The sequence below is a fragment of the Cyprinus carpio genome, chromosome B9, assembly GCF_018340385.1.
Source record: "Cyprinus carpio isolate SPL01 chromosome B9, ASM1834038v1, whole genome shotgun sequence".
Lineage (NCBI taxonomy): Eukaryota > Metazoa > Chordata > Actinopteri > Cypriniformes > Cyprinidae > Cyprinus > Cyprinus carpio.
In genome coordinates this window covers 6466959-6486155 of record NC_056605.1, presented here as the reverse complement: position 1 = coordinate 6486155, position 19197 = coordinate 6466959, and the positions used below count along the sequence as shown (strand labels likewise).

General features: G+C 38.7%; 1 protein-coding gene across 9 annotated transcripts in view; it reads left to right on the top strand.

Annotated features, from left to right (window-relative positions):
• myo1b (myosin IB) overlaps window positions 1-19197 on the top strand; it is a 75240-nt gene that overhangs the window by 21452 nt on the left and 34591 nt on the right. For all 9 annotated transcript variants that reach the window (XM_042730754.1, XM_042730756.1, XM_042730758.1 and 6 more), the window contains one exon: window positions 17909-18003. In XM_042730754.1, coding sequence (XP_042586688.1) covers window positions 17909-18003 — 95 coding nt within the window. The remainder of the gene's footprint in view (window positions 1-17908; window positions 18004-19197) is intronic.

The following is a 19197-nucleotide window of genomic DNA, read 5'->3' as shown; positions in this document are numbered from 1 at the left end:
AACCTTTCATAGACATTGCTGTTGGTAATATAAATTCATTTTACTGCTGAATATGCATTTAATTTTAATTAATTATTTTATAGACTACCCATAAAGAGATTGGGATGGCCCCAACCCCCTTGGCCCCCTTCAAATTTTCAATTCGATAATCAGGCCCTCAAATGAAACTAATTGAATAGCCCTGGTCTAGAGTGTGCAGATGTTCCTAAGGCATTTAGAGCTCATATGATTCAAGATTTCATTTGTCACGTACAAGTTATATGGCATACAACAAGCAGTGAAATGTAGGTCTGGCATACTCTTTTTAGACTGTGCAAAAAAAATAAGAGAAAATTAAATACAAATGAGATATACGAAAAAATAATAAGAAAAACTAGAAGATGATTAAATACAAATAATGAAAAATACACAATATATTAGACTACTACACAGATGATGTGCAGAGATGCTACACAGAGGTTTCTGAGCTTGGAGACCAGATTGTGGGGGACTATAGTGTTAAAGGCTGAGCTATAATCTATGAACAGCAGCCTTACATAATTCCCTTTATTGTTGTCGGTCTGGGTGTGAGTGGCATGCAGGAGACGGGAGACAGCATCCTCAGTAGACCTATTAGGGCGAACTGGAGTGGGTCAGTGTTGTTAGGGATAGAGGAGCAGATGGTGTTCTTGATAAGCTTTTCAAAAACCTTCATAATTAGTGATGATAGTGCCACTGGTCGATAATCATTTAGGCAAGATGGATTGTTTCTTTTTGGTACAGGAAAGATGATAGATTTTTTTAAAGCATGTAGGGACGACTGACTGAGCAAGGGACTCGTTAAAGATGGACGTAAACAGTCCAGCCAGCTGATCGGCGCATGATCTCAATACACGGTCGGAAATTCCGTCTGGGCCAGCCGCTTTCCTGATGTTCACACGCTTCAGAGCTCGACAAACTTCGTTACAGTCCGATACAGTGATTACGCACGCGTCACTGACGTGCATAAAAGGTGTTCAGCTCGTTGGCTAGTGAAGAGTCAGCACTCACTGCAATGGAAGGTTTACTTTTAAAAGAACTGATAGTTCTCAGTCTCTGCCACATGCGCCTGGAGTCATTGAGTTGGAAATGAGACTCTGATGAGCGGTTCTCACAGCGCGTCGGAGCGTGTAACATGCAGTTTTGTATCCGCTCATGTTTCCCGACACGAGCCCCACATTATATGCGGCCGTGCGCACATTCACTGGTGCCCGGATTGATTTATCGACCCATGGTTTCTGGTTCGAGAAAGTTTTTATTGTTATAGTTTGTGTTAACTCCTCAACCAGAGTGCCGACAAAGCTGATAGATACATCCGCAAACTCACTGACGTCAGTGGAACTAGACCTAAACATGTCCCAGTCTACATCATTGAGCGGGTCCTGTAGTGCTGCTTCTGATTGGGCGGACCAGCGTTTCACCACCCGCCTCTCTGGAGCTGCCTGCACAAGCTTTTGTTTGTATTCCGGTATGAGGAAGATGGCAGTATGGTCAGATTTACCAAAACCTGGTAGCGAGCTAGCTTTAAAGGTAAAAGTTTGGCATTACATGTTTAAGACTGGCTTTATTAAAGTCCCCACTCACAATGATGGCAGCGTCCGGGTGGTTGGTTAAGCAGACACTAAGCACATCGTGAAGCTTAGACAGGGCCATCTCCGTGTCCGCTTGAGGTGGAATGTCAACAGCCGCGGCGATGACCACTGTAAACTCACGAGGCAAATAGAACAGGCGGCACATGATTGTCAGATGCTCTAGATGAGGTGAACAGGAATGCGACAGAGTGGTGATGTTCCTGGGGTCACACCATTTGTTGTTGACCATGAAACAGACCCCGCTACCTCTGGTTTTGCCGGCGGTGTTACAGCTTCGTCCGGTACCGAGGGGTTCAGCCTTGTTTCTGATAAGCAGATTATGTTGCAGTCCCTTATGTCCCAATGGAATCTTATCCTGGCTCTGAGATCATCCATCTTGTTCTCAAGCGACTGGACGTTGGCTAGCAGGATACTGGGTAAAGGTGGACTGTGCGCTCTGGTCCTCAGTCTGTTGTGAACCCCAGCGCATTTCCCTCTGTGTTTTCTGTTTCGTTGCCTCGGAGGAGCCCTCTCATGACCATTGTTCTCATTCGTCGTGCGGAGAATCTCAGGTGGCCAACTTTGATCGTTGGGTAAAATGTCGTAAAACAGGTGAGAAAACTGGTTTCTGATGTTTAAAAGTGTTCTGCTGTCATATGCCCACCTGCTTTTAAGAGGCCTGAGTCCAAATCTCTTAAGTTAAACAATCAATTGTAAAGGTGTTATAACTGAGTTTTCTTAACATTAAGAGTTTGCTGCAACTGGCAGCTGAGCTTCAGATATGGTCAAAGCCATGGAGACGATAAAGTGGCTGAGACCACTATGATCACTAATCACTGCAAATGGTGGGGTTTAAAAACACTCACTGCTGGTTACAACTATATCCTAAAAAGAGCTATGTGCCCTCACAAGTGGTCTGTTATCAAGACAATCTGACATCTCAGAGAGAAGAATGGAGCAGAACTCAGAATGGTAAGATATTAGTTTGTTAATTCACTTCAGATTTGGGTTGGGTTATGAGTTTTCTGTATTGTGAATTTTAAATTTGAGAGTATTTTGTTGAATACAAAATTTAAGCAACATTGTGAATATATCATTAATGTAGTAATTCACTTAGACTAGTTTTGACTAGACTAGGCCTACTTTGTTCAAAATAAGATTCATTTGTCGTCGTTCAAAAATGTTCACAGAAGTGTCATCAAAACAAATACGTATATGTGGAGATAATTAGTGCATGTCTTCAGAAGGCTGAAATTGTATTAGATATGATGTTTGCAAATGCTCTGCATTGGATCTTCTCTGACCGCTGGAATGCAAGCTTGAACTTTGGTGTTGAGGTTGTTTTAGTTAATGACCCAGGATGAGTGTGAAATGCCTCATTCTGGCAGCCGCATGTGGTTCAAGAGCCTTGGTGTCACCTCTCCCTTCCAAACAGACTGCGTTTCACACTGCTCTGCTGTCTTTGGCTTAGTGGCCATCTGTGTGTGGTAAGAGTGCTTCACTGGAGTCAGACTGTGAATGAGGTTGTCTGTGTGTGCATGGTATTTTTTTTTTTTTTTTTTTTTTTTTGAGGGTGAGCGGTCTCTTTAATAGTCCTTATGACATCTCTGTCTGAGGTTCATGCAAGAACGTGATCCCATGTGTTAAACACATTGTGCTTTTAGCTTTTCTAAACACAACTGTTAATAGTTCAGGCCTGAAAGTGTTCTCAGAAGCACATACTGTACTATATGGTTTACAGGGAGGCCAAGAAAAGCAATATATGTGTGTGTATGAGTGTATATATATATAGATAGATAGATAGATAGATAGATAGATTTTCAAGGTAACTATTTGAGATTAAGCAGTTAAGAAACTGTGAGCCAACAAGAATCACTAGAAGACCATGAGCCTACTGTAACCAACTAATTATTTTCACAAATCAGTATAATCTGTTTGTATACATGTTTCAATTTCAGTAATGATCATTTTTGTGTAGTCAAAATCTTTCATGGAAAAGTTCACCTGATAATTAAAATACTGTTTTCTCTGCCCAGTGTCATTCCAAACCAGTTTTTTGATGTACTGTCACAAAGCTCTTTTTCAAAATTAGTTCATAGTAATTACACTAAGAAAGTACAATAGCTCAAAACAACTTAAGATGTGTTCCAAGCCTTCTGATGTCAATAGCTTCAAAATAAATGTTTCTTTTGTTGTTTGTTTGTTTTTTTGTTTTTTATAATCTAAAGAGCTTTTAAAGGCTGCAGATCTTCTGTGGAGGAAAGAAAAATCATCAGTGAATGAGAACTTAAAAAAAAAGTCACGCATAAAGCTATTGTATGGCTTGGAATATACTGCATATATGACTATTACTATGGATTATGCATTTATGTATTTATTTATATTTTTAATTTTGAAGATTGACAGTTTTGGTCTTTAACTGTTTTCATATGACAGAGCTACATCATAAAGGTTCATTCAGTTTCTCCTTTTGATAAGAACTAAACAGCATTTGGAACAACATGAAGGTCAGTAAACATTGACACTATTTTCCTTTATGGATGAACTATTCCTTTAATGAGCAGACGTTTAGACACAAAAAAACCAGCAGCAGGCTTGATGATTCATTACCTGAGCATTAACCACAGCACACACTGTCTTTATTAAATGGATGAGCTTTGCCAAATGCTTTGGACAACCATTGTCTCTCTAGACATCTTTGAAACACTCTCGTTGCACATATGTAGTGACTAGATGGCCCCTTTCTTTCCTCTGGGGTCTTCTGTGTGCTGTGGGCCTGCTCGCACCTGCTACCCAATACTGCTCATCCCAAAGAAGCTGTAGTGAGAGTTTGCAGCTGTGTTCCAGGCTATTAGCACTAATTGTGTTTGATTAGAGAGGAACACAATGGTAGGCATTATAGCAATATTTATGTGCTCTGTTCCAAATCTACAGTAGTATTTAGGGTATTGAGTAGCTACTTCACCTAATATTTGTGTGCTATTATTTAATTGTGGCCTGCTTTGTATGAGGAGCACTGTTTGTGTTGTTGCCTATGTAGTGTGTTACAAATCACTTACATACGAGTTGAATCTACATCTGCAGAACACATTTTAAAATGTTTAAATCCATTCCGTTGAATTCCAGTTACAGTTTTTCCTCAAATTCTTCATGGAAAAAGGGGGTAGAGGGTTCACTTAAATTAGGCTGGATTTAGGACAGAGCCATAATGTTGCCTTGCCTTGGACAGTAGCCAGCATTCATCACAGTAAACACTGACATTAAACATCATGTAAGCCAATTAGTGTCCACGTGTGGCTTTGAAGGTCTTTTTAGTAATCTGCATGACAAAGTTGGTGGCAGGTGCTTATCCTCATGACCGTTTTGGAAGATGGGGGTCTTGGATGGTGTTGCAGATGGGGACTTCGGTCAGTGTGTCATGCCCAGATTGAGCTCCTGCGTCTCAGGGGGTAGATTGTATTACATTGTGTGTAGTGATGTAATGGGACCTCTTAGCACTCCGCTATTGAGCAGCACCAGGTCATTGTTTGCAGAGAGAATGTACCCTGCTGATAGTGCAGCCTGGCACGTAAAAAAGCTCATAGAGATTCAATTTTTTTTTTTTTGGACTTGACTGTTGGAAGCCATGCAGTGGACTACTAATGCATCTAGGGTGTTTCCCTGTTTATGACCCAAAGATGCTGCACTCTCAGAAAAACAAACCAAAAAAAAGGGACAAAGCTGATGCTGGGGTGGTACCATAAGGTACAAAAGATATAAAAGGTACATCTTCGTACTTTATATGCCCCTAAATGGTACATATTTTTACCTTAAAGGTACTTATTAGTATTTTATTAGTACTTTAAAAGTACCTATTAGTACCTTTTGGAAAGGGTAGCAGTCACAGTTTTGTACTTTTTTTGTGTGAAATGGACTCCAGCATCCCAGCGGTTTGGAAAATGCCTATTTTGTCCCTTTTTAAAATATGTAAAATAAGTCTCTAATGTTCCCAGAGTGTATATGTGAAGTTGTAGCTCAAAATACCCCACAGATCATTTTTTATAGCTTGATAAAGTTGGCACTTTTAGGGTATGAGCCAAAACGCGCCATTTGTGTATATCCCTTTAAATGCAAATGAGCTAGTACTCCCAGCCCCCTTTCAGAAGAGGGCGGAGCTTCAAGAGTTCAAGCTCAGGCATGCAAATAAATATTCCACTATTAGTACAAGCCTGTTATCCTTGCAGAAAATGTACTCTGGTTAAAAGTCAGTCATCTGATTGTATTGAGCATAATAAATACGCATTTATAAATTACACAGACGGGTGGAGCTCGGTACAATAAAAATAGCGACAGCTGGTCTCATGGTGCCATTGCGAGCCATCACAAACTTTATAAGTCCGATTTGTGATTATGAGCTTGACGTATTCAAGCGGTCAACTTCACATTGATTTCATATGCAATTTTTAACTACATTCTTCATAAATAACCACATTCCTATTTGCAGTCATTCTGGTAGCACGTGAAGGCAGCACCAGTGAAAACAGGCAGAGATAATAGCTTTAGCAACATTAGCCTTACAGAGTGCCAAGAAGCTCTTTCAGAAAGGCAACGTGTGATACATACTTTGTCTGGAGATGATGTTTGCGCACAAACCGCTGGTATTGATCCCTACACATATAGGGACTTTACAGAATGTTTTTAATATTTCCCGGGATATTTCCATTGAAAATTTAATTTAACTACAGTGTCCTCAGCAGCTCAGGTGGAGGGAGTCTATGAAGACTCCTATGTTCATTGGTGCATCCCAAAACACAAAACTTGTTTTTTATTTGTACATTTTTTTTTTTTACACCTTAAAAAAAATATTTTTGCATAATAGGTCTCCTTTAAAGTGTGTGTGTTTTTTTTTTTTTTTTTTTTGCAAAGCATGTTTTGAGTGATCCTTATGAAAACAACAATAAAATTCATGTCCATGACCAGTGGATTATGCATTTACACTCAACAAAGGACCTGAGTGAAAGCATTTGAGTCCTGCTGAAGGATGCTGAGCAGACAATCAAAAGGCCTGGAGGTCAGTCAGCAATGTTCACCTCTCCCTCTCATGGTTTTCTCTTGCTGAGTCATGTATACTGCTGTTGGCTTGTGTTTGGGTACATGTGCTTCAGCCCGACTGAATTAAGCTCCAAACACCTGGGGATTTTTAGATCCGGACAGATTTACTCTATTCATCCATGCAGGGCACTCAGCCATCAGTCTCATCACAGAAGCTTTTGTTTTTTAGATTTCTGTAAATATTTATTAGAGGAACCGACTGGTTATCATGAGTTAATAGATTACGACTTGGAGGATGTCACCCCTTATAGGTCCCAGTTTGACATTATTTCAGATTTGCATTAACCAGTTTTCAATTTCAGTGAATAAAAGTCCCAAATCAAACATTAAATGCTAAATGCATGACCCTGTAAATAGACAGTGCTCCCAAAAATATCACTTAAACATTTTGCTTAAAATATTGTGCCTGAAGTACAGGGTTGGAACAACATGGGGGTGAATAAATGGTGAAGCAGTATTCATCTTTGGGTGAACTGTCCAACCTTCTAGTGTTTTGAAGTCCATTTTAGAGGACTTTTCTGTTTTCTTGAGAATGAATCATGTTTGGGTTGTAACATGTGTGGCACCTTTTGGTTAAGGCGGTTTGGCCTTCATTAAGGTTGAAAACAGGCATTCAAGCTGATATTATCCAGGCTCTTTTACTCCTACTTGTAGGCCAGGCCGGGTGTATATGTAATTTGCGTATTTTTATGTTGTGTTGATCATCTGTGTACTATAACATTAGCCTTTACTACTGTAGAGTAGGGTGTGTCTCTTTGCATAACTATCTTCATAGGCAGAGAAAGAGATGTACAGATTACAGGACTGATGTATCATCTTTACCAATAGCAGATCATCATCTCAGCATCTCTTTGCAGAAGAGTAAATTTGTTAAGTGGTCTGTGTGTGGGAGACTTTTCTTTATTTGACTTTGTCTCTCACTGCCACATCTCACACACATTTGGGAAGCAGGAGGCCGGTTTCATTCAGGGTGTGGGCCAGATGTCTGCTTCTCTCATCACGCCTATGCCTAAACTCCAGACTGGCACAAACTTGCTGAAACTGCTGGTTAAAGGGGTCGTATAAAGATGAACTGAGTAGATCTAATAAGAGTTGCAAGTTTAGAAAGTTCACAAAGCCTTGTGCTGTTTTTGGCTTTGTGTAGCACCTACAACTCTGCAGATTCTTTTGAAGTGTCCCAATGTTAGATGAGCAACTGAAGTTTATTTTCAACAAGATCTGATTATTTCAGTCTGATCTTAACAGTTTGAGCCACACATTACATTTTGGATTGTTTTTTTTTTTCTTTTCAAATACAGCCTTGCAAAGATGTAATTATTGGAGCACTTATAAGAGTAAACTTAAATAAGAGTAAACCTAAAGATGGCACTCAAAAACATGGTGTATCAGAAAAGGTTAATTGCTGGCAAGAGGGGTTTGGTATCTGGTTTTTAGACCATATAACAGACATTAGTTGCATATGTGCATTCACGATGAGATATATATATATATATATATATATAATATGGATAATATTTCATTTTATGAGAACGGCTGCATGACAACACGTGGAAAACCTACAGTACCACATTTAGTCTCTTCAGCTGCTGCAGTACAGATGTAGGCAATAAGGAAATGTTAAGCTAACTTTGCTGTTTACAGAGCCACTACAGTTGTTTGCTTTCCCAGAATCCCTTTACGATCTAGGGTTTTACAGAAAAAACCCATTACTTTGTCCCTACACTCTGAAATTTAAAATTGCTTGGGTTTGTGCGGTACCATTTAAGTTTGTTGTGTCAGTGAGAATGTCAGAACATGACGACATTATTGATCGACCAATCAATCACAAACAGTCCTAAGACTGTGCATAAGTTGTCTTACAATCTGCCTTTGCTTTTGCCCAAGACCTCACTAAGGTCACATTTTACAGTCTGATAAGCAGCATTTGAAAAGGACATAAAAGTCTCTTTGTATGTATTTTAAATAATTTTCTTTGCAATCAATTCAGCACAGTTTTGTAAGCTGCAAATGACTCAAGTTCATCATGTTGCTCATCCCACACATGGTTACAGGTAATATTGTATAACAAGTGTCGGCAAACAGCTTTGAACATTCACATGGACATTTAAGTGAGTGTGTCATCCTGGTTATTTGTTATCAGCAGTGGCTTTTAGCACAGAGAGAGGTGAACTCTGGACTTTGCGTTGGAAGACATGCTCTTTGGTAGAGAGCGAAGCTTCTCTTCTCATGTAAATGTGGCCACCCACCCTCATCCTTTGCCAGTGAAACACAAAGCAAACTGCCTCTATCCCTACAGTATTTACTGCCTACATTTCAAGGCTGTGTAAGTCCAAAAAAAATATATATATAAAAAATTGGGATATAGTGGGGGAAATGCTCACTTCCCATACTGGAAAGTCCCTTCTACGGGATTGCATGAGAGTTGCATGAGGGCTTGTTTTGGCTCAGGTTGTGTAATAACTAAATCACCTCTTCTCCGTCATCAATAGATTTGGCTCTGAATGCACATAACAACATTTACACGTCCTTTGTTTGTCAGTTAGGTCAGTTAATATAGTTAAACATTAGTCGACATTATATTAGATTTGCTATTGTCTATTTTTAATGTGGAAAACCTTTTAACTCTAAATATAATTTGGAAATGCAGAAAATGTTTAATTAATTTAAAGCTTAGTTCTTTTGGGAACCCTGTCCAGTATTTAAACAAAACGCATAGGAATTTAACTGTGAGAAGTTTTCTTAGCAACAGATATCCACTCTTTCGATTTTAAAAATTATAAATAAAAAACTACAGCAGAATTATGACTAATCAGACTGAAGTATTCCAGAATCCAGACAGTCATGTAGTAATTGTGTCTGTTCACCACAACATATCCATGAAGGCTGAGTATGATTGTTTAACTGCTTTCCAAATATTGAAGTAGTGTGGACCTGTGTGGATTTATGATTTGTAATAGTCACATGTCGAAAACTATGGTATGTCATGAACTTGACCTCAGCCAGTGTTTGCTTTTCTCATTGTTTCCATTCCTGCTTTGACTTTCCTTGGTTTCTCAGGGTTTCAGCAGTGACTTCACAACTTACTTAAACACTTGACCTTGATTTTTTCACTCAAGGAATCAGACAAAGTCTTGCATTTGAAAATCTATCTAGCCATGTGTTTTATTGCTACCTCTTGTAATTAGTTAATTAAAGGGGTCATTTACATTACATTTAATCATTTAGCAGACGCTTTTATCCAAAGCCACTAACAAATGAGAACAATAGAAGCAATCAGACCAGTGAGAGACCTCAGCCAGGGTCATATGATGTTGCTGTAAAGAACTTTATTTTGTGTATTTGGTGTAATGAAATGTGTTTATGCGGTTTAAGGTTCAAAAAACACATTATTTTCCACACACTGTACATTATTGTTTCTCCTCTTTGCCCCGCCTTTCTGAAACGCGTTGTTTTTTGCAAAGCTCATCGGTCTGAAAAGTGAGGCTCTGATTGGCCAGCTATCCAGTGCTTTGTGATTGGCCGAATGCCACAAGCATGTGACGGAAATGTTATGCCCCTTGCCATACTGTGGTGCATGTCCCAGTCAGAATGTCGGCACAACCAGACAAAAACAATAAAACCCATTACAAACGAGGCATTTGTTGCATCCTATGGGGATTATAATGACTTATACTGTGTTTTTATGCATTGCATTGCGTTGCATCGCATCGCGTAAACATAAAACCATGTCTGCATTTTTGATCAGAGAAACGACAAACAAGTGCTACTCTACACCAGCGGTTTTCAATTCCAGTCCTTCCCCCTTCAGCTCTGCATATTTTGCATGTCCATCTCTGTTAACACACACCTGATTCAGATAATCAGCTCATTAGAAGTGAGCTCCATGCATGAACTGTGTTCCCATTGACATGGTCCCTACACAGTGTTCATTGCTCCCTACTCCCTGAGCAGGGGAAATCTGTTGAAGTTTACTTCACTTCAGAACATTCATTCACGGATTTGCGCTGCACAACAATTTAAATTCATGTCTCGCACACTTCAATGCACTTTTAATGGAACATATACGTTAGTTTCGAACTGGAATCATGGTGGAATATACTGTGATGTCCACTTCGCAGGGCACTTGCGTTCAAATAAACAAATTTCTGAAGCGATAAGAGAGACATACAAAATGTGCAGAGCAGGGGGGCACGAGGACTAGAATAGAGAACCGCTACTCTACACTGCTCGAAACTCACGTTTGAATCATCAGTAGCAAATCCTTTACATATGTAAACGTACTTACAGTCTGTGAGTCAGAACCGCTGGCATTGGAAAATTTGGGTTGAACTGTTCTGGAACAGTGTTGAAAATACAACTCAACCACTGATTTCTAGTTGTGTCCTCTTTTGGAAGGCCAAACAAAGTATTTTCATTTTCACAACGAAACAGCGTCTCCATGACATGGAGCCAGCGGCAACAGCGAGAATAAAAGGTTACGCCTTCTTTCTTTGCGTGAACATTTGGGCGGCATTATGCAAATCTTCCCACATCGTGACGTAGACATGTGGGGGCGTGTTAGAATGAACCGTTTTAGGAGGGCGTGGACCAGTCTTAACTTTTATATAGAATATCTCTTTGGGTTTGAGACTTTAGTCTTTGTGACTTTACAGATCTTCTTTATGCACCAAGAGCTTGTAACACTCCAAAGAGAAAGGAAAACTTGAAATCGCATCATGTGACCCCTTTAACCTTTCTCTAAAACATTACTGTTCAGTTTTTCATTACTAACTGTTGCCGTCTGTCATTACACTGTGAAAAGCATTTGCTTTATTCACATTTTGTTTGTGTAATATAACTTCTTAATAATATAATTTCTTCAAATAAACCTTGGCTTTCTCAAGAATAATGTCAACTTTGAGAACATTTAATTAAATCGTACTGTTTACAGAAATGTCTCATTTATTCCTATGAGACATTCTATGAAGTTTGTAGAAGCAAGCAAACTTTGAGGTAGTCAGCCATGCTATACTGTGTTAAGTTATGACCATTATATAATCACCATATTGCACCCCATAATTGTATTTATTTTGGCTCCCAGAATCTGAAGGTGACCCCTCTCCCAGCATGTTCACAATCCCTCTCCCTCATTTCCTGCTACGGAGTTGGATAAACAAGATTTGGCTCGTGTAGAACAGCCTCCCCTTGGCCACAGCTAAATTGAGCCATGATGGCATGGTTTGTCATCTCGTGGAGACTGCTTTCCTCCCCGACAGCTCTTCATCTATTGAGGGTCACACTTGGGTCAGGTCCCCCTGTTGAGACATGTCAAGTGAAGTGTTTTTATGTGGCATGTTCATCTATTCTTTCTTTGTACCACCAGTCTGTGGTTGTGGTTAACTTTGAATATTGGAAAGCCATAAGTTCTCCCTGAGGAGTGAGGGTGAATGAATGAGAGAGGATGTGCTCTCTGTGGGGCATCAGGACACCAAACACATGAAGGTTTGTGCTAGACCTCTAAAACACTGTTGGTTTGAATGGAGTACATTTTAGTTCATCCGTTTTCCTGTGTATCACCAAAAGCTTTCTTATAACAGCCTAGACAGCATATTAAGGTATCATAATAGGCTATTCCAAAATATATATAAAATAACTAGCATTGGCCAAAGTCCACGGCAGAATCATGTGTGTGTTTAAGGAGAAGGCAATCCCAGAACATATTGTGAGCTCTAAAGAAAATTCACAGAAGTCTGCAGACAAATAAAATAAATATCAATTCTACTTATTTACTTTATTTTGAAAGCATTGGTGGGGAAAAAAATCCATTATACTTGAACTGCACAGGAAACTAAACATGCATTTGATTTCAATACCTTTAGCTGTTAGCATGTTGTTAAGCTAAAATTCAGAGTTGGAATAAAATAAAAATCCATCCAGCCTATTTTATAAATGCATGTTATAGATCTTTGAATAATTCAATTGTACATATGACCGTAACATTTAATCAAAATGTCACACACATCACAATACGGAAAAAAGTCTGTCACTTCTTTAATTCCAGTATGACTTCAGTGTACTAAGAGTATTTTTTTTTTTTTTTTTTTTTTTACTTGATACATTTTGGTATTGAATGAACTATTGTAAATATATTGTAATCAGCATTTCTCTTGCTCTGTCTGCCATCTTGGATGGATTTTCTAAATCTAAAATCAAACTGAATAAATAAATATGTTTATTACATTTGTCATTGTCAATGTCATGTGACTTGAGACATCAGATGCTCTGTTGCTGTCATTCACCACTTCTCTCCTGTGGCCTCATTGGATAATAGTTTCCATTAGATGCATACTTCAGATTCTCTGTGAAAGGAATACATCTTCCTGGTACTTTTCACCTACCGTTTTATGAATACTTGATAAATATTTCAGACATGCTACTCTTTTTACATATAATTTTTTTCCCCTACCATACAGTAGGAAAGTAGGCATATTTGGATGCAGTGTTTATTTTCCACTCAGCTCGTCACAATTCATTCTGGATTTTCCATCTACCCGAAGGATGCATGTAACACTGGCTACTCTTTCCCGAAAGAAGGTATATATGTTCCTTTAAAATGCTTTCCACGGATAGCTTGCTAGATTTTGGAGTGGGGCCTTAATGGAAGTCTCCATAGGTCTCCTCAAAGGACAGATGTGGGACACGTGACAGAACATACAGAGCACAGACGTCAGGAAAGCTGAGTCAGTGCAGACAGAGGGAAGCAGTAAAGTCATCCGGTTTTGGGTGACTAAAAACAGACCGACTCACTCCCGTGTTCTTCCTTTCTGTGGGTGTGAAGGGGCCAATGGAAGGGGGATCCCAACTATAGGCCTCTCACACTCTATTGTTTAAACAATTGTAAGAAACAACATGTGCAAGAACTCTTGTTAGAACACTCAGCAAATGAAAGATAAAATGTTTTTTTATATATATATAAATCATGAGGGTTTTTTTTCTAAAAAAACTTTCATAAATTTAATTTGAAAAGATATTTAATGGACAGTGAATATTTAAAAATTCAGAATTTGATTGAAGTTTTATATATATATAAGCTATGAAAATCTCCTGAAAAAATAGATTTTTGCAAGATGTCTTTTTAAGTTAATTTTATAGTAAAAGTAAAGGTTTTAATGGACAGTAAATGTCCTCTGGTCAAACTCCTAATATTTCTGACTGTTTTGAATTCAGGTTTGGTTGGAAAAGGTTTACTGGCAAAAGTGCTTATACTGAACTTTTAAGAATCACATTCTTATTTCACAGCTTCCATATGGAAAAGCATCACATCTGGTGGCTGTTTACTCCTTCAGGCTGTGCAATAGCTTCTCCTTGTACATGTAAAACCAGACACACCAAAGTCTATGAAACAAGAGCATTGTGCAAGAAGAAGCTGAGGTGTTTGTGGCCACCTGGTTGAATGCACTTGCATTTTTCAGCCTTCCTTCTCCGGAGCTTCCGTGGCCCATTGTTTGTTCCAGCGGAGTCCATGATCACTCCACCACAAGCAGGAAAACATTACTTCCACTGTGGCTCATTCAGAAACACATACGGATATCCTATCCTTGTGTAGCGAGCTGTCCAGCCTGCTGAGGCATGATTCATTATTTGGCTCCTGTGTAGTTTGTCCTGCCTCCAGCTCTGTACATTTAACAGCATTGATGTCGGTTATATTTTGGGTGTTCCTGTCCTTGTGATTAGTTTTCCCTTTTAAGCAGGACTATCGGTGGTAGCAACATACTATTTTCTGCCATGTGCCTTATGTTGAGGCTTTGGGCCTTACCGCGGCCTTAAAGCAAGCTGAAATTATGGTTCAATCTCCTGGAGGCCATGTGCTAAAGGACATCCCTCCTCCATTCATCAAGAAGCTCCTGGTCAGATGTGGGTCTTCAGGCCAACAGCTCATGGACTACTTACTTTGATGTTCCCACTGGTCCTTTGTTACTACATCTCACCAAGTCTCTTGTAGAGAAGACTTGATGAACTGACCCCTCTGTCCTAACCTTGTGACGATTGCACAGAGCAGATGTTCTCACTTTACTCTTAATTTCCTCTCTCTCTGCACATGGTGTGGCTACAGGCGGGGCTTGAAGACGAACATCTAATGATTCCCTGGCCTTTTACTGCAAACCAAAGCTCAGTTTTAGCTCAAAGTTGGATCGGGACAAATACCACACACGCGTCTCCTCCCTTTTGTCATTGAGAGAGTTCTTGTGTCTTTTTTTGTTTTGTTTTGTTTCTCTGCTTGTGGGTCCATTCATATTCAGATTTAAGCTATTAATTTTCTTGTGGACCCTTCGCCAGTACAAAAAAAAATGGTTTTGCAATGCACGCTGGGCCTGCCTGAAGGATCACAATGGTCTAGATTTGCCACTTTGGCAAATTTCCTTCAATGGGACCCCTTTCATGGCCCTCTGTCAGGGTTTGTATTATGCCTCTCTTTTGTTGGGGTCATGTCGGTTTTGCCACCTCACAAAGCTCAAACATCTGCTATCTAGGCCGTGCACGTTTCTGTGTTGATGTAATGCCACATACCCTCTCTGGCTCTCCTACTCTTCTTTTTTTTTCCTCACAAGTCTCTCCCAGGCCTCCACCCAGAGACCAAGTCTCCATCAGATGGACTCTATATTTTTTGGGTTTCGTTCTCAGTACAATTTGTGGCGCGTCAGTCTGTTCCATTCAAGATTTTGTTTGGAGTGTTAATAGTAATACTTTTGGGTTAGTGTACTATCTTCATAATATTAAAGTAAAGGCTCTGTTCCCAACCTAGTGAGCTGCTTTGAACAGCAATTTGCAAAAAGACCGTTGACTGAAGTTATTCATTTTCAATGAGAGTATAATATTTATTTGGAGTGAAAGCAGCTATTAAGAGTCCTGTACACAGTTTTTGCAAATTAGAAGTGATGTGTGGCAGCTACCAATAGGAGTTCGTCTGATACAGCTGGTTGTTGCAGTTGAGTAAAAACCTTTTTACTTTATATGTTACTGATTTGAAACACTCTACATAGGCAGCTTTGTGTGCCATACAAATATCCTTATTTATACAAACCTCAGAGGAAACTCACAAGAGTTTAGCATTAACGTTTTACAATTAGCTAACAATGCAGTTCTCCAAGCATACAAAAAACTTGTGTATAATAATTGATAGAACTATTTTTAACCTTTTACTGCTATTTAATTGTTTTTCCACCTTATTAAATGGATATATATATATATTTTTATTGAGTTTGTTGTAGTGCATTCTGGAATTACCTTCGGCAAAGGACACATTCCATTCCGCTATAAGGTGCGGTCACTTTTACGCTTGTACACCAAATTTGCGCAGGTGAAATGCAGTCATCTCAATAGGGAGCCTCGTGATCTGGAATTTTGCGAGTAGAAAGGTTTGCCAAAATGGATGTAGTTTGTTATCAGATCCAGTTCAAGTTTGTTAAACTTTTAAAATGCGTTGCATTGACCAATGTAAAACTGCTATGTTTGGAAGTGGTATTAAAGTAACCGATACTTCATACATCGCTATACTGCTGATAATGGACAATGGACTTTCCTTCCCAGTTTTGCCAATGTGACCACACCTTTAGGATTTAACCAAAAGGCAGCATTTTAGACTGCAACATAATCATCTACACACTTTTGGAACAGCCTACAATGCCTTAAAATGCTTTCTACGTAGGCAGCTTGCAAGAGTTTGGAGCCATAGTGTCGGAATATTTTATTTGTGCTATTTACCCATGTCTGTAAGCTGAAAAAGTCCTGGCATGCCTTTGACCCATTTTAGAGCTGAAGTATCCAAATGTATGCATGTCACATCAGAGATGGCTTTTGTCATGGTCATTAAGAACATGCATATCAATAAAGTATTACAGCAATTCCATTCAACCTTGGATCTGCTTATCATTGTTCTGGAACTTTTGTTTTGCCATATGCATGTGTATCACTAGCTTGCCGTGAACCTGATGAATCCAGACTTTTACACGTCTTAGAGGAGGGGAACTACATGCAACATTTCCCTCACAATCAGACCTATTATTAGTGGTGGTTTTGGAAAATTCCTCAGTAATGATTGTAGAAAAGTACAGACTGTGAGGAAACTGGGAGGTGGAATAAAATGGGTTGATATTAGCACTGTTTTTAGGCAGTGTGTAGTCCAATTTATTTAGAGCTGATCACTCACCCTGGAATAATGTCAGTCAGTACAGCAACATTTACTGACACAGCCTACAATCTGCCCTACAAACATGAACTGAGACTGCTGCTCTTCTTTTTGTATTGTTTTTTTGTTTCTATTTTTTTTTTTTCTCTCTCTCAAATGAATCATTTACAATTACATCATTGTTACAATGCCCACTGGGTTATAGCACCATATGACCCACTTTTCTTTGGTTTACTGTCCTGGAATTTATGGAGAATGATGCTAATTATGGACTCTTTTAATTCAAAAGTTATATCCTGTTTGTTTTCTACCAAGAATAAAAACATAAATGTAATGGTCCCCAGTATAGACTGTTAACATGGAGTAATTTCTTCTGTCGACAACTGATGCCTCCATCAATAAAAAATGAATTTGCTGAAAAAGAAGAATTCAACTGACTATGTGCTGGTGGGTTGTGACTGAAAATGGAACCTAGGTTTGTTATGAAAGTTCAGCACTGTAGGGAAAAACAATGGTACAGGCACATAATAAAATCCAACTAACTATATACTCATGCATAGTTAAACCGAACCTTTTTAAAAGTCTATTCTAATGTGCATGTGAATTAGAAGTGATATCAGTATTAATACCCCTCAAAGTTTAATTGTAAGAACATTATTTACTTATGTTTGAATAGCAAGTTTGGGACTGTGCTGGGTCCCCACCTTGTGTCCAATTACAAAAAAAAAAAAAAAAAAAAAAAAAAAAATCTGGGTCCTTGAGCAATACCAGTGGAGTATATATATATATATATATATTCCTAGTTTTGCAGAGAATTTACTGATACATCATACTGTGACCATCTCTGATGATTCCCAAATCTAAACCATGCATTGCCTATCCTCTTATCAGAGTATATAACTAAATGCTCTCAATTTAGCATGAGTTTTTTATTAAGGTCTAGATGGCTGAAGTAAATTGCTTATACAGATTCAGTAGAACAGTGATGACAGATGCCTAATTGCAAATAAAAGCTTTGCTTTGTTAAACCTTTAAAACCTGAATATTCTCTCTCTCTTCTCAGTTATGCTCTGGCAGATGAGGCCTACCGGTCCCTGCGGGATCAAGATAAAGACCAGTGCATTCTCATCACTGGAGAGAGCGGGGCAGGAAAAACGGGTAAGACCACTTAAAAATACTTAAACACGAGTCAAGCTAATCAGTAACTAATTAACATTAGTGATGCTTCAACTTTGATATATTTAAGTTAGATTAATCTACAATCTAAAGTAATGATTTAGATTAAATTAGTTTTGCAGACTAACATACCTCTTTGAAGTGTGCTGTCCATCTGTGTTGGAGCTTTTTCAAAAATGCATTTAGATTCTTCATGTGTCAAACTGTTCGTCTGCTGTTGGGACTCGGATCAAAATTTACAAATGGGGAGCAGGTGCTGTGTTTCTGATAATTTATGAGCCAATCATTACTGTATTCAGTGTTTTCATTCGGCTCCCATCCAGAGTTTACATATGGATAGTATTTAATATTCTCCCTTTTGAGACCCTTTCCTTTGTGTTTTAATAGCAAATTGCTAATTATTTAGAAACGTTGAGTAATTAAGTTGTGCCTGCCTATCAGTCTTTACAGAAGAAACATTTGCTTTAGACCAAGTAGAGATGATCAAACAATGAATGACCTACAGATTTTAAAATGAGGAAATATAAACACAATTTTTATTTTAGTTTTTGAATTGCAAGTGTTCATCTAACAAGCAGGTATAATATTGTCTGATTTTCTGACTGAAAATTTGTTTAAGTTTGTTCATGTGAGCTCAGCTCTATTATGTTCTTTTGGAAGAAGCTGTTTTATTACTTTACGAATGCTGAAGTTTAACCACAGCCATTTGGCAGTACAAAACTGGACTCCTCTTGGTTTAAAATGGGCATCTTACTGTGCCAACCGTTCAAATCCAGAACATCCAACAGTCAACGCAATGAGATAAATGGGGATTGTGGTAATCCACATACTGCAGACTACAGAGCAAGGGCCGATGAAAATCATTGACTTTTAGTCAAGGTCACTGTGTTAATTTCAAAATGCTCTTCTGCAGTATAGAAAATCTACCCTTGCTCGCATATTAATGAAATTGTGCTCTTATTCAGTGTTCAAGCCCTATGCTAAAAGCTATATGAAATGAGGGGTTATAGCATTATTTTCTATCTGCTTGATTATCGCTCTGCCATCCCTTCATGTATTAAGTTTGATCAAAATGTTTCATACTTTAAGTCCTGTGAATTGAGCAGAATCCAAAAATAGCCATAAATCTCTAAAACATAAGTGGGCGTCTTTCCCTTTAGAAAACATTTCATATCT